Raw genomic sequence first — 26572 nt, 5'->3', positions numbered from 1 at the left:
GTGACTTAACTCGCCTCTTATACCACGGAAAATTTAGCACAAATTAGGATTTGTTGCCCTGAGGTTACTAAATTCATTGTGTAATATACGCAGTCCCTTACTTTCATGGTTAAAGTGAATGTATTTATGTTTTATGATGTTTGCACCTGGATTCGCCTAACCTGTTACGATTTGTCATCTTACTTACCAATTATGCCTGAAAGGTAGACGGTAATAAGTAATGACACAAATAATATACAGATGAAGGAAAATTTATTTCATAAAATTCTAATATCCGACTATTGACTGCATGAAATACACTGTAGCAAGTTTTTTCGGGTCTCACTCTATTTTTCTACTTTTTAATCTCTTATACATTTTAAATATTATTTTAAAGATGCGGTGTCATTTTGTAAATCTGCTGCTTTCTACCACTACGGTTAATAAGAACAACAATTTCACTCATTTTAATAGAACAGAGTAAATCTTCGTATTCTACAGAAATCTAACAGCTGGTGGTGTTAGTAATGCATCGCTGTGCTGATGTGAAATTGTCTATGGTTGTGTAACAACGATGTGCTTTATAACATAATATTTAAATACGATGCCTTTATAAACGATCCTTAAATATTTCCAGATAGATAATATTAAATTCGTACTTTCATCTCTATGGTAAGCAAGAAGCTTTAAATTTTGTTGCTACAGCCTCATATTATATATATATATATATATATATATATATATATATATATATATATATATATATATGTGTATATATATATATATATATCTCTGTCTGTGTGTGTGTGTGTGTGTGTGTGTGTGTGTGTCTAAATGAAACCAACTGACGTATCTACTGTTAGCATTCCTCTACTTTTGGCCATTGACGATATTCCATAGATTTACATTCGAAACAAACCTTCCCAACATCTACTTCCCGTCGCCCAACCCAGCCTCTCCTCGAAGACGCACAACAAGCTACTTATGACTCGTCATCCCCAACGCGGACCTCCCGCACTCTCGGCTGAACCCCTGACAGCGCGGCCACCTGTGAAACACCTGCTCGCCGTACGGCTACGGTACCGGACACGGTACGCCCCCCAGCTACTGAGCGACTGCTGCCACCAGGCTCTACTTCCAAGGGTAGGAGGCGCCGCCGCCCCCGCCGCCGCCGCCGCCCCCGCGGTGGTCGCCTCTAGGGCGGCCCTCGTCGCCGTGGCCGTGTCCGTGGCCGCTGGCCAGCTCCTCGTCCAGCAGCAGCTCGAAGTTCCCAAGTGCCTCCTGCGATGGCACCTTGTTCCACCGGACGCTGCAACACAAGTGTCAGTCGCAACATTCAGGGGCAAATACCATCCAACTGTGCTGTACTTCATTCAGGAGACTGGTATGACGCAGCTGTATACGCCAGTCCGTCTCGTGTACGCCACTTCATTTCCCACAGCAACTTATGAACATTTCAACTTGTTTAATACACTATTGGCCATTAAAATTGCTACATCAAGAAGAAGTGCAGATGATAAACGAGTATTCATTCGACAAATATATTATACTAGAACTGACATGTGATTACATTTTCACGCAATTTGGGTGCATAGATGCTGAGAAATCAGCGCCCAGAACAACCATCTCTGGCCGTAATAACGGCCTTGATACGCCGGTGCATTGAGTCAAACAGAGCTTGGATGGCGTGTACAGGTACAGTTGCCCATGCAGCTTCAACACGGTACCACAGTTCATCAAGAGTACTGACTGGCGTATTGTGACGAGCCAGTTGCTCGGCTACCATTAAGCAGACGTTTTCAATTGGTGAGAGATCTGGAGAATGTGCTGGCGAGGACAGCAGTCGAATATTGTCTGTATCCAGAAAGGCACGTACAGGACCTGCAACATGCGGTCGTGCATTATCCTGCTGAAATGTAGGCTTTCGCAGGAATCGAATGATAGGTAGAGCCACGGGTCGTAACACATCTGAAATGTAGCGTCCACTGTTCAAAGTGCCGTCAATGCGAACAAGAGGTGACCGAGACGTGTAACCAATGGCACCCCATACCATCACGCTGGGTGATACGCCAGTATGGCGATGACGAATACACGTTTCCAACGTGCGTTCACCGCGATCTCGGCAAACACGGATGCGAGCATCATGATGCTGTAAGCAGAACATGATTCATCCGAAAAAATGACGTTTTGCCATTCGTGCACCCAGGTTCGTCGTTGAGCACACCATCGCAGCCGCTGCTGTCTGTGACGCAGCGTCAAGGGTAACCGCAGCCGTGGTCTCCAAGCTGATAGTCCATGCCGCTGCAAACGTCATCGAACTCCTCGAGCAGATGGTTCTTGTCTTGCAAACGTCCCCATCTGTTGACTGAGGGATCGAGACGTGGCTGCACGATCCGTTACAGCCATGCGGATAAGATGCCTGTCATCTCGACTGCTAGTGATACGAGGCCGTTGGGATCCAACACAACGTTCCGTATTACCCTCCTGAACCCACCGATTCCATATTGTGCTAACAGTCGTTGGACCTCGACCAACGCGAGCAACAATGTCGCGATGCGATAAACCGCAATCGCGATAGGCTACAATCCGACCTTTATCAAAGTCGTAAACGTGATGGTACGCATTTCTCCTCCTTACACGAGGCATCACAACAACGTTTCACCAGGCAACGCCGGTCAACTGCTGTTTGTGTATGAGAAATCGGTTGGAACTTTCCTCATGTCAGCACGTTCTAGGTGTCGCCACCGGCGCCAATCTTGTGTGAATGCTCTGAAAAGCTAATCATTTGCGTATCACAGCATCTTCTTCCTGCCGGTTAAATTTCGCGTGTGTAGCTCGTCATCTTCGTGGTGTTGCAATTTTATTGGCCAGTAGTGTATAATCAGGCCTTGGTATTGACACGTTGTTATGCTCCGATATTTGAGTTCAGATTACAGAAGCTGTGAAAAACTGATTATTAAATAAGGTTACTTATTTTTCCTTTGAGCGATGGAATAACGGTCATTGTTGATCGCGGGGCGCATTCTTCCTATCGCGTCAGATACTTATCTAGAAACAATGCAATGGCTCTGGAAATTTTAACCATTTACGAGCCGTAGCAATTTAATACCAGCGTCGGTTCTATGGAGCCTGTACCTGACAGAACCGAGAGCAGCAGATTCTCAGTTCCGAGACAATGGCCCGATCATGCTTATTTTGTTCTCGCTCAAACTGACCGTAAGTCATTGTAAAATGATCGGAAAATAACCTCAGGGGCGCGGTTTGCTCACACCAGGCTGAATTCAATGGCAAAACGCGAATTGCGTTCCGCATACTGCGTCTCTTTACCAAGATCTGCTGAGCCTGTGGTTCCAGCTAGCTTTTTTGCAACAAACATTACAATATCGTAAATCATGTACCACTTAATAATTGCGGGGATTACATACATTTTAAAATAAAACATGAATATAAGGCATAACCCATCTGAACATACAGTATTTAATTATAAGTCAAAACCTTATTCTAGGACACAGGGAGAGACTTAACATACCTCACGTCTTCAATGTTCAAAGGAGACAAACAAAATACACACATCAAAAAAAGGCTTTGCATCACTCCGGTTCCCAGAACTCCTGAAGACAGACGTTGACTGTGGATACTGTAACACAGACACAGTCCCTTAGACTTTTCAGAGATGTCACTAAACCCGCCCAAAGATGTAAACAACCACGCATGAGCAGCGCCTATTAGACGGAGGGGGTCCGACAGCCGATCAGTTCCAGTCATTCCACCAGGAAGGAGGTACACGGCTCGTGTTGTCTGTAGTTCAACCGTGCCTAGACGGTCAGTACCGCGGTTCGATCGCGTCCGCATTGTTACTTTCTGCCAGGAAGGGCTCTCAACAATGGAAGTGTCCAGACATCTCGGAGTGAACCAATCCGACGTTGTTCAGACATGGAGGAGATACAGAGAGACAGGAACTGTCGATGACATGCTTCGCTCAGGCCGCCCAAGGGCTACTACTGCAGTGGATGACCGCTACCAAGGGATTATGGTTCGGAGGAACCCTGTTAAGGCATTAAATTGTGGGCTGATACCAAGGAATGCTATCGTTACCGACCTGCTGGTAATGGTCCCTTATTTAATAATATGTATTTGCGCAAAAATGTCCCACAATTCTTGATATAGATCATTACAGAGGGTGATTTAGCTGCCTCTACAGATGTCGTTTCATGCAAACCCACATAACAGACCAATTTTGTTGGCCATTCCGCTCTGAAAACGTGAAGCACATTGTCAAAATGACACGGAATAACTGGTAAAATGCACGAAGACATCTCAAATCTATTGTACAAGTTTCGTTTATGAAAATACTTTAGCACATTAATGTGGTGAGTCATTAGGATATATACCTGAAAGTTGTTACTTACCCACTTCCCATTTGCATATCCCCAGTTAATATCATTGTTTCCAATGGTGAAACACACTGCATAAGGCAACGTTTCTGAACCATGTACGAAAGATTAAGTACTACAAATGGAACAAACATACAGAAACTTTCAAAAACCCGTATGACTACACCGTTAATTATGCAACGAAAGGTAAGAGACACTTGGATAAGTACTGCAGAAGTTAGGTATATCTTGCCCTAAGAATATTCTGTAACTCATGGCCAATCCTCACTTGTGTTTTTTACAGTGTGATAATATTTGCTAACAGTCTTTCAAAGCTGTGAGAAGGAACTTACATCGATTCCATGGCTGTCGCTTGTCTGAACACAAATCCTGATACAGACGTAGTGCAGGCTGCATAAAACGACACCGATAGGGGCAGCTCAATCAGACAGTTTAATGTTCTCACAAAGGTATGTGCGCCATGGAAGACCCAGGTTCAATCTCAAACAGGGTTGGTGGCTTTTCGTCGTTCCAGTTGCTCCCGGACTGCCTCAAGTCAACTTTGCCTACTATCAAACTCAACTTTGCCTGCTATCAAACGAATACTGGTGGGCTTTTCTGGGGTTAAAGGGTAGCCTGGTCATAGGCTGTGCGCCATAGGCCTTTCACCGTATTAGAGGTACGTGCAGAAATTTATTAAATATTAAATTACGCTGTCCTCCTTTTTACTCCATGATTCGAAATCATTAACCTCTTTTTACGTAACAATTAATGCTGGTAATAGTTTTCTCGATGAGATACTAAGGAACGTTTCGACCTTTGCCTTGAAAATGGAACATTATTAGGACAAACGACCACACAAATAGCTTGAACTCAAGCCTCTAGTGTTGGACTTAAAGTAAAGCAAGATAATATGCCACCATTTCAAAATCTAGTCAGAATATCACGTAAGAGAAAAAAAAATACCGTTGAAGAAGCAAGAAGTAAAACAGTATGTAAGATATACCTTGACAATTTCTTTAATAATGTGACTATATGGAAAAGTTTTATACATAAGCTTCAATCATTTAAACTTACAGAAACTTCCTGGCAGATTAAAACTGTGTGCCCGACTGAGACTCGAACTCAGGACCTTTGCCTTTCGCGGGCAAGTGCTCTACCATCCCCCAGGCTGTGGCTAAGCCATGTCTCCGCAGTATCCTTTCTTTCAGGAGTGCTAGTTCTGCAAGGTTCGCAGGAGAGCTTCTGTAAAGTATGGAAGGTAGGAGACGAGGTACTGGCAGAAGTAAAACTGTGAGTACCGGGCGTGAGTCGTGCTTCGGTAGCTCAGTGGTAGAGCACTTGCCCGCGAAAGGCAAAGGTGCCGAGTTCGAGTCTCAGTCGGGCACACAGTTTTAACCTGCCAGGAAGTTTCATATCAGCGCATACTCCGCTGCAGAGTGAAAATCTCATTCTATTTAAACTTACAGTTTCACTGCCAGTCTACATTTTAATCCATTGCACTACAGCCATCATTAGTTATTTTACCGCCGAGATAGCAAAACTCATCTACAACTTTAAGTGCTTCATTTCCTAACGTAACACTCTTGGCATCGCATGGTTTAACTCGTCTGAACTCCATTACCCTTGTTTTGCTGTCCTTCATGTCCGTTTTGTATCTTCCTTTCAACAGACTGCACACCCCGTTCACCTGCGCTTTCAAGTCCTTTGCTGTCTCTGACAGAATTACAATGTCATCTGCAAACATCGACCTCTTACTTCTTACCCCTGAACTTTAATTCCTCCTCCAAATTTCTCTTTGGCTTCCTTTACTGCTTGCTCAGTATACATTCCGAATAATGTCGGGAATAGGCTACAACTCTCTCTCACTGCCTTCTCAATCTCTGTTTCCCTTTCGTGCCCTTCGACTAATATAAGAGGTGTTTGGTTTCTGTAAAAGTTGCATATAATCTTTGGCCCCTGCTACCTTTACAAGTTTACAGATTGTATTGCAGTCAACATTGTCAAAATCTTTCCAAGCTATGAACATAAGTTTTCCTTTACTTAATCTGTCTCCTAAGATAAGTCTTAGAGTCAGTGTTGACTCGCATGTTCCAACATTTCTCTGGAACCCAAACTGAGCTGAACAGGATGCTCCAGACACAGGCGAAATCTCATGAGTGTTGTTCCAGTTGATGCTACAGGTAGGTGGGGATACACTACACGTGACGTGCACCTAAATAGGAAGGGGAACGATAAGTCTCTATTAGCAGAAACTGTAAGGGGGTCCATAGTCACACAAAGGATTATCCCTACATCTACATCTACATCCATACTCCGCAAGCCACCTGACGGTTATGTATCTCATCACAACACTTTCCCTAATAACAAACGTTTGCTGATGCGTTCTGTTTTCGATCTTAAAACTATATCGGTCTCTGTACTGCACTGATTAACCTCCATAACATGTAAGCTGCTGTTTTATGTGGAAAACAGGATGTGATTCATAAAGGTATCTATCCGTTCTTACAAAAGAATAAAAAATCATTTACGTACATTTTTCAAGGATTGGATTGGAAACGAAAATACTTCCTGAGAAATTGATGCAATGTCTTCCGGTTCTGTGTGAATGAAGTGTCGTATGATGCACTGTGTAGAAAAAATGTGGATTTCACTGACTGTGAGGCAACTGAACTGCTAATACACTATACGATCAAAAGTATCCGGACACCTATAGGTGGACATTAATATGGGACGTTTCCACCCTTCGCCATTATAAAGCCTTGAGCTCTGATGGTGACTCTTTCATTGTAGAGTCTGAATGTCTGTGGAAAAACTGCAGCCCACTCTACGTCAAGAGCGGAAATGAGAGAAGGTAATGTTTGGCGTTGGGGTCTTGAGCGAAGTCGACGTTCCACCTCATTCCAAAGATGGTACACTGGGCCCAGGTTGGGACATGGGCATCCGAGTCCATTTCCAAAATGTTATTCTTCACAAACCACTGCCTCACAGATAGTGCTTTATGGAATAAGTATTTAGTAGTTGTATTACACGTTTATTACCTTATAAATAAATAAAAAACTTTTTTATTTTTAATTCAGTGCATTAGTATTTGTAAAATGATTCTTTCATATAGCGTTCATTAAAAAATGACGACCATGCCACTTGGGACCTGTGGAATGGTACATTAGCTTATTTGTTTTAGTTGTAAATATTTGTCATGTATTGTTGTTTTTCTGACATGTTCTACATCCTGGAGGACCTCCTCACTATGGATCAATTGGAATAAAAGTAAATCTAATCTAATCTAATCTAACTGTACGCAGTACACGGTGCCGTAGGATGTGTTCACATTTTTCCGCATTCAGCGTTTTCTTAAGCGCAGTAAAGGAAAGACACCCCAAACACGAAAAACACCCCCATACCTAACACCGCCTCCTGCGTACTTCTCGTTTGACATTACACATGACGGTAGGTAACGTTCTCCAGGTATTCGTCAAACCCAAACATCTCCATCGGATTGCCAAGGGTACAGCGCTATTCATAATTCAATTTACTCGTTTCCAGTCATCCAGTGTCCTATGGCGTCGATCTTTACGCCACCTGCAGCGTCACTTAGCAGTGGCTACAGAAACGTGTGGCTTATGAGCAACTGGTCGACGATTGTAGCCCATTTATCAACTCCCTAAACAAAGTCACTGCGTGCACGATTGTAGCCCATTTATCAACTCCCTAAACAAAGTCACTGTGCTCGCTGGACTGTTGGTACTACTTTGGAACTCACAGGTGATTCCTTCCGCTGATTTAATGCTATTTTTTTAGAACCACTCTTCGCAATGCTGTCCGTCAGTCATGTCTGGCTGATTTTGGTTTAGCTGTGACTGTTCCTTCACGTTTCCACTTCGCAACCATACCACCAACAGACCACTTGAGCAGCTTCAGAATGGTTGAAGTGCCCTTACGGATTTGTTACTCGACCGACGTGCAGTGAGTAGTCCACATTCGAAGTCACTGACGTAACCGACCCTTTCTGATGTTTCTGACAACACAATACTGCCCAGCTCCTTTTGCACTGGCGGTTGCGCCTTAGTGACATCTAGTGGTCAGTTCCTCATTATATTGGGATGTCCAGACACATTTGATCATGCAGTGTGGACTGTACAACGCAACGCACAACGCACTAGCTTGCGAGACAGGAAGATGGACAAGAACTGGATCGAATCCGCGCATCGAATTAACGACAAAATATAGTATATTGACCACGTTGAGGTTAGTTTCTGGTCGCTTTGCCACGCTCGTTTAGGCAAATGTGGGCTGGTTTCTCAATTCCGCCTCAGAAAATACGACGCAAGAAAACTTACAATGCGACACCACGCAGAACAGCGTTGAGACGATTGACGGACTGATTTCGCGCACGACTTTCGTCTCTAAGTTACAGTGGCGATAGTGAAGTCGGGAGTAGCACCCGGAGACAAAGATAACCAACAGAAAACAAAACTGGCCAAAACCCGAAAAAGCGGACCTTGTACTACACCGTATAAACGCTAGGGAAAAGATAAGGCTAAGTGGAAAGGTAACTCTGTCGCTTGTAAAAAGTATATACAGAAAGCACTGTACGTACAACATTTCAAACCTTGTTTTTTACAACTTTAACAGACCGAATGTTAAAACGAGAACCGTCCCATTAATATTCACAATTGCACAGAAATTATGTTAATTGTAGTGCTGCATACGTACACTATGTGATCAAAAGTATCCGGACACCTGGCTGAAAATGACTTACAAGTTCGTGGCGCCCTACGTCGGTAATGCTAGAGTTCAATATGGTGTTGGCCCACCCCATAGCCTTGATGACAGCTTTCACTCTCGCAGGCATGCGTTTAATCAGGTGCTGGAAGTTTTCTTGGGGAATGGCAGTCCATTCTTCACGGAGTGCGGCACTGACGAGAGGTACCGATGTCGGTCGGTGAGGCCTGGCACGAAGTCGGCGTTCCCAAACATCGCACAGGTGTTCTATAGGATTCAGGTCAGGACTCTGTGCAGGCCAGTCCATTATAGGGATGTTATTGTCAAGTAACCACTCCGCCACAGGCCGTGAGTTATGAACAGGTGCTCGATCGTGTTGAAAGATGCAGTCGTCATCCCCTAATTGCTATTCAACAGTGGGAAGCAAGAAGGTGCTTAAAACATCAATGTAGGAGTGTACTGTGATAGTGCCACGCAAAACAACAAGGGGTGCAAGCCCCCTCCATGAAAAACATGACCACACCATAACACCACCGCCTCCGAATTTTGCTGTTGGCACTACACACGCTGACAGATGATGTTCACCGGGCATTCGCCATACCCAAACCCTGCCATCGGAATGCCACACTGTGTTCCGTGATTCGTCACTATACACAACGTTATTCCACTGGTCAATCGTCCAGTGTTTACGCTCCTTACAGCAAGCGAGGCGTCGTTTGACATTTACCGGCATGATGTGTGGCTTATGAGCAGCCGCTCGACCGTGAAATCCAAGTTTTCTCACCACCCGCCTAACTGTCATAGTACTTGCAGTGGATCCTGATGCAGTTTGAAATTCCTGTGTGATGGTCTGGGTAGATGTCTGCCTATTACACACTACAACCTTCTTCAAATGTCGGCGGTCTCTGTCAGTCAACAGACGAGGTCGGCCTGTACGCTTTTGTGCTGTACGTGTCCCTTCACGTTTTCACTGCTCTATCACATCGGAAATAGTAGTCCTAGGGATGTTTAGGAGTGTGGAAATCTAGCGTACAGAGGTGTGACACAAGTGACAAACAATCACCTGACCACGTTCGAAGTCCGTGAGTTCCACGGAACGTCCCATTCTGCTCTCTCACGATGTCTAATGACTACTGAGGTCGCTGATGTGGAATATCTGGCAGTAGGTGGCAGCACAATGCAGCTAATATGAAGAACGTATGTTTTTGTGGGTGTCCCGATACTTTCGATCACACAGCTAATAAAGAAGATCACTCACTTCTTGAAACTAATTCTTAATTTCAGTTAATAATCAGACACTCTATGCTTGTTAGCTCCACTTCGCAGTGGCAGGTACTCGGTCTCACTCCAACCTAAAAGTGATTCTGGTCTTGATTTCAGAGCTCAGAAGGACAGGGATTGGGATTGCTTGGTCTGTATGTATCTATATCCACGGGTTGCAGATATCGCCACAACAGTAGCACATGTCTCCTTACCTTACGGTCATGTTCCATTCTTATTAAGTATGGTACGTCTTTACGTGTTGTACTTTCCATACTGTTGTGTTAACCATAACAAGCTGTAAGCACGTAAAACTAATCATCAGTTATGTGGATTAAGTGTTTACCTCAAACAAAAAATTGCTTCACCCAGAAAATGATGTATTTCCAGAATTAATAAAATCTTTTCTGACCTCCATCCGCTTGGAGTGGTTAATAGCTGTAAGTCGACGGTGCGAACTTGACATTCCAATTTTTTTTATTACGAGCACAATAGTGCTCGGTGCTGGCAATGAGTTGCATTACTACCGTGTGCTCCCTGAAAAGCTTCTATTAATGCCACCGAAGATCTTCTTCCATAAACGTCAGAGGCCGGGTCAGAAATGCAGACCTCTAGTAGCAGCAGAACTCGTGAAGCCAGCTACGCTCAGATTAATAAATTGATGTTTGCCGCCCAGGAGATTTGCTTAAATGTGAAACAACTAGAAGCTGTTGCAAGCCCCAGCCACCATGGCCAGCTCAATTATCGTTTTGCTGTGAGACTTTCCAACGCCTTAACTGAGCTGGGCCAATGACTCATACTGAATTAAAATCAAGATCATAGTGTTAACTAATAATGACAGCTCGGAAATTGGACGTTACAGTTAGAGATACATATCCACATGAATTACATATTTTGTTTTGAAGTGACATTACTGTAGCACCCATTTTCATTACTGTTAACATGTGAGGAAGATGTAAGATAGGGTCTTAACGCCCTTATTCTGATTGGTCCTGACCTGCACACTAATCACCGATTCATTGCTGTAGACTGGAGTATTTGGAGAAGGGTACGTTCGCGTTTCGTGCTTGTACTGCACATGTTTGGTTTGTGGGGTGCTCAACTGTGGGGTGATCAGCGCCCATACATACAAAGTCCCAATTTTTACACAGCCGAACATTTGTACACAGTCCAGTGTAACCACAGTGACGAATGATGGTGATGATGAAACGATGAGGACAACACAAACACCCAGTCCCCAGGAAGAGAAAATCACCAACCCTGCTGGGAATCGAACCTGGGACCCCGTGATCCAGAGGCTGCAACGCTAGGCACTACATCACAAGCTGTGGACGTGTTATTGCACATGTGTTAACCATTCTTGGACAGGTAAGTTTGGTGACAACAGACTGCGTGGGAGAGATGTTTCATATGAAAGACGAAGAGCAAGACGAGATAGAAGGGCAAACTGAAGCGTCATTATCTTCGGACAGAGCAGGATTTGAATACAATAAAATTTTGACTGTTTTATTGGTGAAAATCGTGTATAAATGAAGGCAAGTGTCAGCTTGATCTAGTGTATATCTCTCTTTCAAAGCATGTATCCCGACTTGCGGGATCTGGTGGTTTATCGGAAGTGGCATGTTAACGTTAAGGGGTGGCCGGATGCCGTTCCTGCCGCCACCTCGTACCCCCCCCCCTCCTCCCCCCCCCTGGAAGGAATTAGTGTACCACAGCTGTCTGCATCTAGCGGCGTAATCCATGGAACAGTGCGAATGTGTTCAGATGTCTGCGAGCCATGTAACTGAGGCAGTACCTGGGGACCAGCCCAGTATTCACCTACTGGGATGTGGAAAACCGCATAAAAACCACATCCAGGCTGGCTGGCACATCGACCCTCGTCGTTAATCCGCTGGACGGATTCGATCCGAGTCCGGCGCGCCCACCCGAGTCCAGGAAGGAGCGCGTTAGCGCTATCGGCTACCCTGGCGGGTTTGATCTCACGTATATATTTAGTGTTAATATTTCTTTCTAAAATAGTCATTTTGTGGGTATTGCAAAATGAGTAAACTAAACTACCGAGCTGTTATAACATTCCTTGTTTTGGGCAGTTTACAACCAACAAAAATACAGCCAAAGTTTGTGAAGATAACAAAGGGGTGTGGTGGAAAGTAATGTCTCCAAATTTTTAATTTTGTTTTCAAAATCAGTTGACGTATTACATGTCATGCCCATTGCTCGGTCGACTTTCCGTTTCACTGACACAAGTTGCAACCCTCTGCCGCTAGACTGCTCCGTACTGTAACGCGTAACATGGAGGTGTGTAAAGAAACTATGTGCGTGCGTGAGAAACAGCGCGCTGTAATCGAGAAATCTGAAAGCGCGAATTCGAAGAGTTCGTCCACACCTGGAGCACCCTTCCCTTCAGCATGACAACGCCAGTTCGTCCACCCTGCCCTTCAGCACGACAATGCCAGACCACACACGAGCGCTGCGACATCTGCCACAATCCGACTACTTGGGTCCACAACCATCAGTCATCCTCCAGACATCCAAACACTCCGCTCTCGGCCTCATCCGAGTTTCAACTGTTCCAAAACTTAAAGAACACCGAGGACTTCACTTTGGTAGTGATGAAGGGGTGCAAGCACAGATGAGGTTGTGGCTCTGTCAACAAATTCAAACATTCTACAGTGACGGTCTCAATAAACTGCTCTTTCGTTGGGAAAAATGTGTTTGCCGCCAGGATGACTATGTTGATAAATAAATACATAGACATGAAGAATAAAGATTTAGAATGTTAATGAAGTTTGTTTTATGGAAAAAGCTTTAAGAATGTTCATATAAAAAACGCGGAGGTCCTCGTAAGAAGTCCTCTCCTTCATTTCCACCATATACAAAATGGACAGCTGAATTCAGCGATGGCTGTATTTGCCTTGAAGGTTATTCACGTTCGAGACTTCCCTTTGCTGCAGCCGCACATGAAAATACATTGAAGAGCCAAAGAAACTGATACACCTGCCTAATATGCCCCAGGGGCATGGACATGTACCACAGCACGACGTAGCGTGGATGTGACTAACGTCTGAAGTAGTGCTGCAGGAAACTGACACCGTGAATCCTGTACGGCTGTCTACAAATCCGTCTAAGAGTGCGAAGGATAGAGATCTCTTCTCAACAGCACGTTGCAGGGCTTGCCCGCACGCTCAATAATGTTCATATCTGAGGAGTTTCGTGGCCAGCGGAAATGTTTAAACTCAGAAGGGTGTTCCTGGAGCCACTCTGTAGCAGTTCTGGGCGTGTGGGGTGCGGCATTGTCCTGCTGGAATTTCCCAAGTCCGTCGGAATGGACAATCGACATGAATGGATGCGTGTTATCAGACAGGATGCCTGCGTACGTGTCACCTGTCAGAGTCGTATCTAGACGTATCAGGGGTCCCATATCACTTCAACCGCACACACTTCACATCATTACAGAGCCTCCACCAGCTTGAACAGTACCCGGCTGACATACAGGGTCCATGGATTCATGAGGCTGTCTGCATACCCGCACACGTCCATCCGCTCGATACAATTTCAAACGAGACTCGTCAGAGCAGGCAACATGTTTCCAGTCGTCAACTGTCCAATGTCGGTGTTGTCGGGCCCAGGCGAGGCGTAAGACTTTGTGTCGTGCAGTCATCAAGGGTACACGAGTGGGCCTTCGGCTCCGAAACGCCATGTCGATGATGTTTCACTGAACGGTTCGCACGCTGACGCTTGTTGATGGTGGAGCACTGAAATCTGCAACAATTTGCGGAAAGGTTGCACTTCTGTCCAGTTGACCGATGCTCTACAGTCGTCGTTGGTCCCGTTCTTGCAGCGATGTCGGAGATTTGATGTTTTACCGGATTCCTGATATTTACGGTACACTCGTGAAATGGTCGTACGCCCAAATCCCCACTTCATACTATCTCGGAGATTCTGTGTCCCATCGCTCGTGCGCCAACTGTAACACCACGTTCAAACTCACTTAAATGTTGATAACCTGCCACTGTAGCAGCAGTAACCGATCTGACAACTGCGCCAGACACTTGTTGCCTTACGTAGGCGTTGGCGACTGCACCGCCGTATTCTGCCTGTTTACATATCTCTGTATTTGAATACGCACACCTATATCAGTTCCTTTGGCACTTCAGTGTACGATCCACCCTTTTCACCACGTTTGGGACCCTCTTGCTTCCATCTGTCCTCACGTCTAAAGTAACTTGTGGCTGGAGGAGGTTTTTCCGAATTGCACAGTGGTAAAACATTGGAGTCGTATTCAGTAGGACGACCATTCAAATTTCAGTTCTGCCGTTCCAGCAGTTTCCCAGAATGGGTTAAGGCAATGTATCGGATTGTTTATCTGAAAACGTTACGGTCGATTTCTTTCCCATGCTCCCCCAATCCGAGGTCGTGCTCCGTCTCTAATCACTTCGTCGTCGACGGGACGTCAGACCGCGGGTCGACAGAAGCGTCCGATCCCACGCGTCGGTTTTGACCCGTGACGTAAGGGTGTTGTCGTGTGTGACGTCATGACGGCGCGGAGTTTGGTTTGAATGTGGCTGTCTCCAGTTCTGTTTTATCTTATTTTATTTACTTTTCTGATCTGTTCGTTCTATCTCGTGAGATTTTTTTTTAAATTTAAAAACACTTATTACTTATTTTAATTATCTGTTTCCTCCAATTTCTGTTTTAGTTTATTATATTTATCTTTCTGATCTGTTCGTTCTATCCCGTGAGATTTTTTTTAAAAGACAAAAAACACTAATCAGCTACTGAAGCATCTTTATCTTCTATGGGTTGCAGGGGTTACGACCCCTGGGGAGGTGGGTGGGTATTCATGCATGGCTGCCTTCACTTACACGTTGTAGCTACGCAAGGCGTCTAAATTTGTTTATATTTAGTTTGCCCCCCACCCAAAACACCCCATTTCCCGCGCTTGTCCCGTTAGTGTCATTAGGCTTCTTGTGGAAAGTGTGTGTGTTTGTTTTTGTTTCCGCCATATTTGTGACGTCATGGGTCAAAGCAGACGGGCGGGATCGGACGCTTCCGTACTTCCCAGACCGCAAACTTCATTCTCGAGAATCTTGTGAGTACAAACAGTGATTATAACAGCTATAGGTCAAAGTGCAATGATCAAGGAATGGGACGGAAAATAAGTGCACTTTCGCGTGAAAATATTGACATTTACTGTTAGGTTTACTCTGCCTCGTAATGACAAGAGCGCATACTCACTCGGGCACGCCGTCCGGGGGCAGCACCACGGAGATGATGTTGTCGATGAGCTTGTACTTGAGGATGCGGTCGTTCACAGTCGTCGACGTCAGCGACGGCGACGCGTTCACCTGTGACACGCGAGGAGGAAAGAAAATGAATCTCTCTAATAAAAGTCCGACGAATGGGTGCTACAAACGCCGTGTTGAAGTAGTTGAGTAGAGCGGTTGCTATTTCATGACTTTCAGATCAAGCTGTTTCGTAACAGGGGGTGTCAGATGCGTCAGAAATTCTGGTGGTTGGAGAAGTGGGTGGACACCTGTGTCTAAACCACGGCTAGCTCTTTATTCCCACAAACTAATGAGTGCTGTCGACAAGGGATCTCAGATCGATTCCATATTCCTACATTCCCAGAATGCTGCAGCCCCCTTAGACTGTTCGCAGATGATGCTGTAATTTACCGTCTAGTAAAATCATCAGACGATCAATTCCATTTACAAAATGATCTAGAGAGAATTTCTGTATGGTGCGAAAAGTGACAATTGGCATTAAACAAAGAAAAGTGCGAGATCATCCACTTGGGTACTAAAAGAAATCGGAAAAATTTTGTGTATACGATATAGGTTAGTTAGGTTTAAGTAGTTCTAAATTCTAGGGCACTGATGACCTTAGAAGTTAAGTCCCATAGTGCTCAGAGCCATTTCAACCATTTTACCGTCGAGTATTTCGACTACAGTGGCACTCTGCCGGTTTTCTGACTGTGCTAGCGACTCTATTTTGCCTGGACGTCTGCTCGGTTGCTTTTCATTTATCTGACTTTCTTGCAACGTTGTTATACAGGATTTTGATTGAGCATACGACGACACTGCTGTTATAGTCTTTGTAAGTTTTCTGCCTGCGTATGCTCAATTCGAGCTACCACTGGTGAGTGTAAATATCAGTTCTATGGCGACGACCTCCATCTCTACCTAAGCGTCAGACCTGAAGATGTAAACACTGCAATCGCTCAGATGAATGATGATCTGTCTTCAGTAGTGACATGGGCGAAAAACCTGGGGCTTAAAGTAAATGCAAAAAAGACAGAAGTAATTTTAATAGCGCATCAGAAATTAATAAGTTCAGATTTCCGCGAACGGCTACTTCCTATTCTGCTCGACCGTATTCCAATACCATATCAGTAAGCAGTTAAGAACTTGGGTATAATTTTGGATGAGCATCTCAACTGGGCAGAGAATACAGTCGCAGTGTGCCGGAAGACGTCTGCTCGTCTCTATGCTCTCAAAAAGTTTCGGAACGTATTTCCACAGGACGTGAAACGCCACCTCGTGTAAGCACTCGTTGTACCGAACGTCCACTATTGTGATGTAATTCAAAAAGGCATGAGTAGTGAACACAAAAGACGGTTAGAAGTAACCATGAATGCCTGTGTGCGTTACACCTGCAACATTGGCCGATGTGATCACGTTAGTGCTTCATACTCCCAGCTAGGGTGGCTGCAGCCTGACAAATTGCGTGACTACCACACTCTGTGTCTACTCCACAGACTCCTCGCCGCGCAAGCACCCCAGTACCTTGCTTCAGAGATTAAAAACCTGTCATGTCATCATAATCGAAACACGAGGTCACTGTTAATTGGCATCCTAACTGTGCCCACTCACACAACAAAAACTTTTGCAAACTCCTTCTCAGTTGCCGCTGTCCACCTCTCGAACAAACTGCCCCTTACCTTGCGCAAAATTCAGTCCCCTGCTGTTTTTAAGAAGTTGAAGCATTTCCTACCATCATCCTCATAACGTTTTCCACAAAATTAATGTGCAAGGCCAATCCTCTCATCTGTCAAATAGCAAAGCTAGTGTCTCCTATCTTGCTCCTTCCTCTCCTTCCTCTTCATCTATCTCTATTAGCCAGGCATTCTTCTTTTCCTTTATATTTCCTTAATTATGTTTCATCATGTTTCCATTCTTCTCCTCCCTTCACCATCAGTCTCCCTCATACTCCCCACTGCTAGCACTCCTATCTAAAACCTGTCTCTTTCATAATGTCTGATTCATCTACATCTACATGACTACTCTGCAATTCACATTTAAGTGCTTGGCAGAGGGTTCATCGAACCACAATCATACCATCTCTCTACCATTCCACTCCCGAATAGCGCGCGGGGAAAACGAACACCTAAACCTTTGTGTTCGAGCTCTGATTTCTCTTATTTTATTTTGATGATCATTCCTACCTATGTAGGTTGGGCTCAACAAAATATTTTCGCATTCGGAAGAGAAAGTTGGTGACTGAAATTTCGTAGATAGACCTCGCCGCGACGAAAAACGTCTTTGCTTTAATGACTTCCATCCCAACTCGCGTATCATATCTGCCACACTCTCTCCCCTATTACGTGATAATAGAAAACGAGCTGCCCTTTTTTGCACCTTTTCGATGTCCTCCGTCAATCCCACCTGGTAAGGATCCCACACCACGCAGCAATATTGTAACAGAGGACGAACGAGTGTAGTGTAAGGTGTCTCCTTAGTGGACTTGTTGCATCTTCTAAGTGTCCTTTGGCTCGCCTTCACCACAATATTATCTATGTGGTCTTTCCAACTGAAGTTGTTTCTCTCCTATAACATTACTTATCACCTACGAATATAAACTGTATATGTATGTATTTTTCCAAGTGTACCTTTGTAACTGTTTATTTCACTTTTTGTACTAGATGTAGTTTAACATGCCTACTAAAACATATGAATGTAAAATAAGTAGAATGCCTGGTTAGATGTAAGACAGGGCCTGATGGCCCTAATCCTGCCAGGTTAAATAAATCAATAAATAAAGCAATAAAAACAAATAACTAAAGTGGCGCGGAAGAAACGCCGCTGTACGCACCTCGACCAGCCAGGGCTTGAGCTTGTTGTCGATGATGATGTCGTAGCCGTAGCACTCGAAGCAGTGGCGGTCGTTGGCCATGACGGGCGCGACGGCCTTGAGCGAGTGCACGATCAGCCACGACACGGAGTCGAAGAGGCGCTCCGTGACGGCCTTGCCGCGCGTGCTCTCCAGGTACAGCCGCAGGTTCTGCACGCTCCACTTGCCGCCGTGGATGCCGTTGTACTCGCCCTGCCACACCGCGCATCATTTAAGCCAGGGCTTAACAACTGGCCGCTTTTGAGCGCGAGTACTGGCGTCTGCTCAGACACGTGCTCGCGAGCAGGTGCAAGGTCGCGGAGTAGGGAGGGAGGGAGGGAGGGGAGGGAGGGGAAATACGCGCGCACTTTTGAATGTGATCTCGCGTTCTTAGCAGATTTAACTAGCCATCTGAATGCTTTGAACATTTTACTACAAGGTAAAGATCTGCTAATTACTCATTTCATAGATCGAATACGAGCTTTTAAAATGAAATTGAAACTTTGGGCGAGTCAGCTGGAAACAGGAAACCTAGCTCATTTTCGTAAATTATCATCCATGCAAGATGTTCACAAAGACTGTGAACGTTATTCCCATAGATTAGTTGATCAGCGCTTTCAAGATCTGACAGCACTAGACAGTGATTTTGATCTGTTCTCTCCATATTCAGCGAATATTTAAGAGATTCGTCCTGAGCTGCAGCAAGAAATTATTGATCTGCAGTGTGACAGAAAATACAGAGACAAATTTCAGAACAAGAAAAACATTTTGGAATTCTACAGACACTTGCCTCAGGATAGATTTCCTCGTTTGCACAAACTAGCGGCTACAATAATATCAATGTTCGGTTCCACGTATGTTTGTGAACAACTGTTCTCTGCAATGAAATGTAACAAGACGCGCCTGAGAAACGCATTGTCTGATCGAAATATAAACCGCACGCTGCACCTAAAATGCACAAGAACAATTACTCAGAGCACAGACGCAATTGTAAAGGGCAAAAAGTACAAGATAACCGAGAATCCCACACTTCAGTGACACTTTTCATTGTGTAACAGTTCACAAATTAATGCGAATGTAGAGACATACACTAAGCTAATAAAATTATGTGGCACGTGTACACTCTCCTTTATTTGTTTCATTTGTCGCAGTAATAATTCGTGAGTGATATCCCTGCAGGTGGCCGCGGGTTTACATCGACTGGCGGCAGCTGTTGTGTGCCCCACGTGACCCTCCCCACTCTCCGCTCTGGTCCGGTAGTGGGGGTAGCGTGCTCGCGCTGCTCCGTGCTCGTGCTCACAGCTTGCTCACAGCTTGCTCCGCGAGCACGTATGTTGTGAAGCCCTGATTTAAGCTCTCTGTACTCAGCTTTTTTTTAAAAAAGAAGAAAACCAGTTGCACTACCACAGGTGCTTTATTGTTTTTATCCTATTTACTTGCTGTACCCGGCCGCGCTTTGCTGTGGCTCAGCTTCCATCAACAAAGAAGAGAGAAAAGAGAAAGCGCACGTTTCCAATATCTATAGGGATTGGAAAGACATCCTTATTTCCTTCTTTTCTCTCTCTCTCTCCCCACCACCTCCTCCCACCCCTCTGTCCATCTCCTGTTCCCTCCCTCTCTCTGACCTTGGGCCTTGTTTACTGTTATTGCAGATTCAGATTTTGTACTAGTATTCTTATCATAAACCAATAAGCCATAAATACAACTTTGCCTTTGCTGGCTGGTAACAACGTTTCATAACTATCTCTATACAGGGTGTTACAAAAAGGTACGGCCAAACTTTCAGGAAACATTCCACATACACAAATAAAGAAAAGATGTTATCTGGACATGTGTCTGGAAACGCTTAATTTCCATGTTAGAGCTCTTTCAGTTTCGTCAGTATGTTGTTCCACCTACGCTCAATGGAGCATGTTATCATGATTTCATACGGGATACTCTACCTGTGCAGCTAGACCATGTGCCTTTACAAGTACGACACAACATGTGCTTCATGCACGATGGAGCTCCTGCACGTTTCAGTTGAAGTGTTCCTACGCTTCTCAACAACAGATTCGGTGACCGATGGATTGGTAGAGGCAGACCAATTCCATGGCCTCCACGCTCTCCTGACCTCAACCCTCTTGACTTTCATTTATGGGCGCATTTGAAAGCTCTTGTCTACGCAACCCCGGTACCAAATGTAGAGACTCTTCGTGCTCGCATTGTGGACAGCTGTGATACAATACGCCATTCACCAGGGCCGCATCAGCGCATCAGGGATTCCATGCGACGGAGGGTGGATGCATGTATCCTCGCTAGCGGAGGACATTTTGAACATTTCCTGTAACAAAGTGTTTGAAGTCACGCTGGTACGTTCCGTTGCTGTGTGTTTCCATTCCATGATTAATGTGATTTGAAGAGAACTAATAAAATGAGCTCTAACATGGAAATTAAGCGCTTCCGGACACATGTCCACATAAAATATTTTCTTTCTGTGTGTGTGAGGAATGTTTCCTGAAAGTTAGGCCGTATCTTTTTGTAGCACCCTGTATGTATATAGGGTGGTCCATTGATAGTGACCGGGCCAAATATCTCACAAAATAAGCATCGAAAGAAAAAACTACAAAGAACGAAACTCGTCTAGCTTGAAGGCGGAAACCAGATGGCGCTATGGCTGGCCTGCTAGATGGCGCTGCCGTAGGTCAAACGGATATCAACTGCGTTTTTTTAAATAGGAACCCACATTTTTATTACATATTCGTGTAGCACGTAAAGAAATATGAATGTTTTAGTTGGACCACTTTTTTCGCTTTGTGATAAATGGCGCTGTAATAGTCACAAACGTATAAGTACTTGGTATCACGTGACATTCCTCCAGTGCGGACGGTATTTGCTTCGTGATATATTACCCGTGTTAACATGGACCGCTTACCAATTGCGGAAAAGGTGGATATCGTGTTGATGTATGGCTATTGTGATCAAAATGCCCAACGGGCATGTGCTATGTACGCTGCTCGGTATCCTGGACGACATCATCCAAGTGTCCGGACCGTACGCCGAGTAGTTACGTTATTTAAGGAAACAGGAAGTGTTCAGCCACATGTGAAACGTCAACCACGACCTGCAACAAATGATGATGCTGTCAGTGCTAAGCGACGCTTCAAGTGGCGTAAAGAGCGATACAACTGGACACTGGACGATCTGGAAACGAGTGGCATGGAGTGCTGAGCCGCGCTGTACCTGCTGTCACTCCAGTGGAAGCGTTTGGGTTTGTCAACATCTGGAGAACGTTCCTGTTATCGTATGTTGTACCAACAGTGAAGTACAGAGGAGTGGTGTTACCGTATGGGGAGGTTCTTCGTTATTGGGGTGTCATATTCTAATAGCACTTCAGTAAACGATAAATGCGGAAGGATATGAACACTTTTTTGCAGTGTTTTGTACTGCGTACAGTAGAGGAACAGTTCGGAGACGATGATTGCTTGTAACACCATGATAACGCGTTCTGTCATACAGCCAAGGCTTGTGGATAATAACATTCCTGTAATGGACACGCCTGCCATGAGGCCCGAGTTGAACCCAGTGAAACACCTTTGCTGTGAGTCCGATGTCCATCGATACGCAAGTCGCCGAAGTGGCGTCAAATCGAAAGACTTGCACCCGGGAACGGTCTACCCGACGGGAGGCCCTAGCCACACGACATTTACATTTATTTTTACTAATTTTGCTTCACGAACGTTGAGCGAAAGGTCATTCGCATACACCAATGGATAGGAGTTGGCCATGTGCGATTCAATAAGTGATTTCTCCTCAGTCACTAAAATTTTCTCTCCTTGCAACGTTATTTGAATTATTCAGCACAAATTCTTGCATTCTGTTTGTTAAGTAAGATCGAAACCCGTTGTTTGTAAGGCCATCAGTTCAATAAAATTTAAGTTTTTGTAAGATAGTAACATGAAGCATGTAGTCAAATGCCTCGGAAGGTTGCAGCAAATAACAACTGGCGATATTTTATCATCTAAGGTGCAATGTTTGGGGAGTGGATGCATAAGAGACAGTCAAATGAAAACGAGACTGATAGAAAAAAGTAAATAAACTGTTTATTATTTCAAAAGTAATCCCGTTAAATGTTAATAGCCTTATCGCACTGTGCACTACACGCCGGAAGCGGCTACAAGGGTAGCGGAGTCCGTGTGGAGTGCACATGGGGGTTTTTCAGGCTAGAGAATTCCCTCCCTAGGCCCGACAAGACGCCTCCTGAGACGCGGCAAGATAGGAGTAGGCAAAATGCAACAGGGAATAACAACATTAATGTGCTAATAGTAAACTGCAGGAGTGCCTATAGAAAGGTCCCAGAACTGCTCTCATTAATACACGGTCACAACGCCCATGTAGTACTAGGGATAGAAAGTTGGCTGAAACCAGACGTAAACAGTAATGAGATCCTAAACTCAGATTGGAATGTATACCGCAGAGACAGGCTGGGCAGTGACAGTGAAGGGGGAGGCGTGTTTATAGCGATAAGAAGTGCAATAGTATCGAAGGAAATTGACGGAGATCCGAAATGTGAAATGATTTAGGTGAAGGTCACGGTTAAATCAGGCTCAGACATGGTAATTGGATGTATCTATAGGCCCCCTGGCTCAGCAGCTGTTGTGGCTGAGCACCTGAAGGATAATTTGGAAAATAATTCGAGTAGATTTCTCCACCATGTTATAGTTCTGGGTGGAGATTTTAATTTGCCAGATATAGACTGGGAGACTCAAACGTTCATAACGGGTGACAGGGACAAAGAATCCAGTGAAATTTTTTTAAGTGCTTTATCTGAAAACTACCTTGAGCAGTTAAACAGAGAACCGACTCGTGGCGATAACATATTAGACCTTCTGGAGACAAACAGACCCGAACTGTTTCAAACAGTAAATGCAGAACAGGGAATCAGCGATCATAAAGCGGTTACTGCATCGATGAACTCAGCCGTCAATAGAAATATTAAAAAAAGGTAGGAAGATTTTTCTGTTTAGCAAATGTGACAAAAAGCAGATTTCAGAGTACCTGACGGCTCAACACAAACGTTTTGTCTCAGGTACGGATAGTGTTGAGGACCATTGGACAAAGTTCAAAACCATCGTACATAGAAGAGTATGTGCCAAGCAAGATCGTAAGAGATGGGAAAGAGCCACCGTGGCACAACAACCGAGTTAGAAAACTGCTGCAGAGGCAAAGGGAACTTCACAGCAAACATAAATATAGCCAAAGCCTTGCAGGCAAACAAAAATTACGCGTAGCGAAATGTAGTGTGAGGAGGGCTATGCGAGAGGCGTTCAATGAATTCGAAAGTAAAGTTCTATGTACTGACTTGGCAGAAAATCCTAAGAAATTTTGGTCTTATGTCAAAGCGGTAGGTGGATCAAAACAAAATGTCCAGACACTCTGTGACCAAAATGGTACTTAAACGAGGATGACAGACTAAGGGCCGAAATACTAAATGTCTTTTTCCAAAGCTGTTTCGCAGAGGAAGACTGACTGTAGTTCCTTCTCTAGATTGTTGCACAGATTACAAAATGGTAGATATCGAAATAGACGACAGAGGGATAGAGAAACAATTAAAATCGCTCAAAAGAGGAAAGGCCGCTGGACCTGGTGGGATACCAGTTCGATTTTACATAGAGTACGCGAAGGAACTTGCCCCCCTTCTTGCAGCGGTGTACCGTAGGTCTCTAGAAGAGCGTAGCGTTCCAAAGGATTGGAAAAGGGCACAGGTCATCCCCGTTTTCAAGAAGGGACGTCGAACAGATGTGCAAACTATAGACCTATATCTCTAACGTCGACCAGTTGTAGAATTTTGGAACACGTATTATGTTCGAGTATAAAGACTTTTCTGGAGACTAGAAATCTACTCTGTAGGAATGAGCGTGGGTTTCGAAAAAGACGGTCGTGTGAAACCCATCTCGCGCTATTCGTCCGCAAGACTCAGAGGGCCATAGACACGGGTTCCCAGGTAGATGCCGTGTTTCTTGACTTCCGCAAGGCGTTTGATACAGTTCCCCACAGTCGTTTAATGAACAAAGTAAGAGCATATGGAGTATCAGACCAATTGTGCGATTGGATTGAAGAGTTCCTAGATAACAGAACGCAGCATGTCATTCTCAATGGAGAGAAGTCTTCCGAAGTAAGAGTGATTTCAGGTGTGCCACAGGGGAGTGTCGTAGGACCGTTGCCGTTCACAATATACATAAACGACCTGGTGGATGACATCGGAAGTGCACTGAGGCTTTTTGTATATGATGCTGTGGTGTATCGAGAGGTTGTAACAATGGAAAATTGTACTGAAATGCAGGAGGATCTGCAGCGAATTGACGCATGGTGCAGAGAATAGCTATTGAATCTCAATGTAGACAAGTGTAATGTGCTGCGAATACATAGAAAGATAGATCCCTTATCATTTAGCTACAAAATAGCAGGTCAACAACTGGAAGCAGTTAATTCCGTAAATTATCTGGGAGTACGCATTAGGAGTGATTTAAAATGGAATGATCATATAAAGTTGATCGTCGGTAAAGCAGATGCCACACTGAGATTCATTGGAAGAATCCTAAGGAAATGCAATCCGGAAACAAAGGAAGCAGGTTACAGTACGCTTGTTCGCCCACTGCTTGAATACTGCTCAGCAGTGTGGGTTCCGTACCAGATAGGGTTGATAGAAGAGATGGAGAAGATACAACGAAGAGCAGCGCGCTTCGTTACAGGATCATTTAGTAATCGCAAAAGCGTTACGGAGATGATAGATAAACTCCAGTGGAAGACTCTGCAGTAGAGACGCTCAGTAGCTCGTTACGAGCTTTTGTTGAAGTTTCGAGAACATACCTTCACGGAGGAGTCAAGCAGTATATTGCTCCCTCCTACGTATATCTCGCGAAGAGACCATGAGGATAAAATCAGAGAGATTAGAGCCCACACAGAGGCATACCGACAATCCTTCTTTCCACGAATAATGCGAGACTGGAATAGAAGGGAGAACCGATAGAGGTACTCAAGGTACCCTCCGCCACACACCGTCAGGTGGCTTGCGGAGTATGGATGTAGGTGTAGATGTTGATGTAGATGTAGAGACATGGCGGTCAGTTCCTTCGTAGAAAAGTGTTTGCGGTTGGTTACGGAACCGTGATTGTTCCCAGTGTGAGCGTACTGTCATATCGCTGGTTTAGTTGTGGAGTATCTTTGAGGGCAGCGGCGTCTAGAGAGCCGAGCGCGGGAGACGAAACTGTTATGTTGTGTAGTGTGTAGCTCTGCATGTAAAAAGCATTGTTAGTATGGAAGTAGATGTGTTGCTACAAGTGCTATTACAATAAAGTGACGAAATATGGAAGTGATTCACAGGAAGGTGCGTCAAGAATTAATTTAAAAATGAGCAGTGCTGCTGATAACGTATTTGTGTATCCTCTCGTTGCGTATCGCACAGCATCGATCATCCGCGCCGTGTTCGGTCTCCCAGAGTGAACCGACGTGAATCACCAAAAATCAATCACCACAAGAGAGTGCAGTCAAGTGCCAGTGTCTTGTAGCGAGCGTGAGGACGTGCGTTCGATCCTCGCGTTTCCGCATTTATCAACAATCAGTCGCACCGCGACGGTTACGCGCACGCTCGTGCAAGTGAGAAGTGAGAACTGAAAAAAATAACTTTACGAACAGTGCCATATCATTCAGTACTAGTGTCAAGGAGGACTGGTACCAAATATCTGTGTATGCGTGACGGGCGTAAGAATTTTCCTTCGATCATTCGGCTTCCGCATCGTCAACAATCACCCGCGTCGTGTCGGTTACGCGTACGCTCGTCCGAATGATATTGTGGACTGTTAATCATCCATTAATTGGGATAACACTTCTGAATCAGAATGTAAACAGTACAACCTGCGATTTCCATACAGTCTCAGAATACAGATGTTCATACCAGACGTCGAACAGTGTTGTGTTTTAACGTTGAGTGGCTCCCCTACACCCGCTTGCATATTTCGATAGATAATTTGAGGCAAGCCAGCAGCAGTGTGGAGCAGAACAATACGACCGCCGTGGGATTATCAGGTACGTGATGTGGACAGGGCGCACGGTCAGGGAAAGCAGAAACGACACTCAGTTTAAAG

At 44.8% G+C, this 26572-nt stretch overlaps 1 protein-coding gene across 1 annotated transcript in view; it reads right to left on the bottom strand.

Moving 5' to 3' along the window:
- Positions 1-1194: 1194 nt before the first annotated feature.
- Positions 1195-26572, bottom strand: part of LOC124789247 (polyglutamylase complex subunit TTLL1-like) — a gene marked incomplete at its 3' end in the record, with an annotated part of 91843 nt that continues 66465 nt past the window's right edge. The window contains exons 5-7 of the mRNA XM_047256542.1: positions 18432-18662; positions 15576-15685; positions 1195-1288 (exon numbers count right to left, since the gene is read on the bottom strand). Of these exons, the coding sequence (XP_047112498.1) occupies positions 1195-1288; positions 15576-15685; positions 18432-18662 (435 nt within the window). The remainder of the gene's footprint in view (positions 1289-15575; positions 15686-18431; positions 18663-26572) is intronic.

The sequence above is a fragment of the Schistocerca piceifrons genome, chromosome 3 (assembly GCF_021461385.2).
Source record: "Schistocerca piceifrons isolate TAMUIC-IGC-003096 chromosome 3, iqSchPice1.1, whole genome shotgun sequence".
NCBI lineage: Eukaryota > Metazoa > Arthropoda > Insecta > Orthoptera > Acrididae > Schistocerca > Schistocerca piceifrons.
This window is presented reverse-complemented; position numbering and strand designations above follow the sequence as displayed.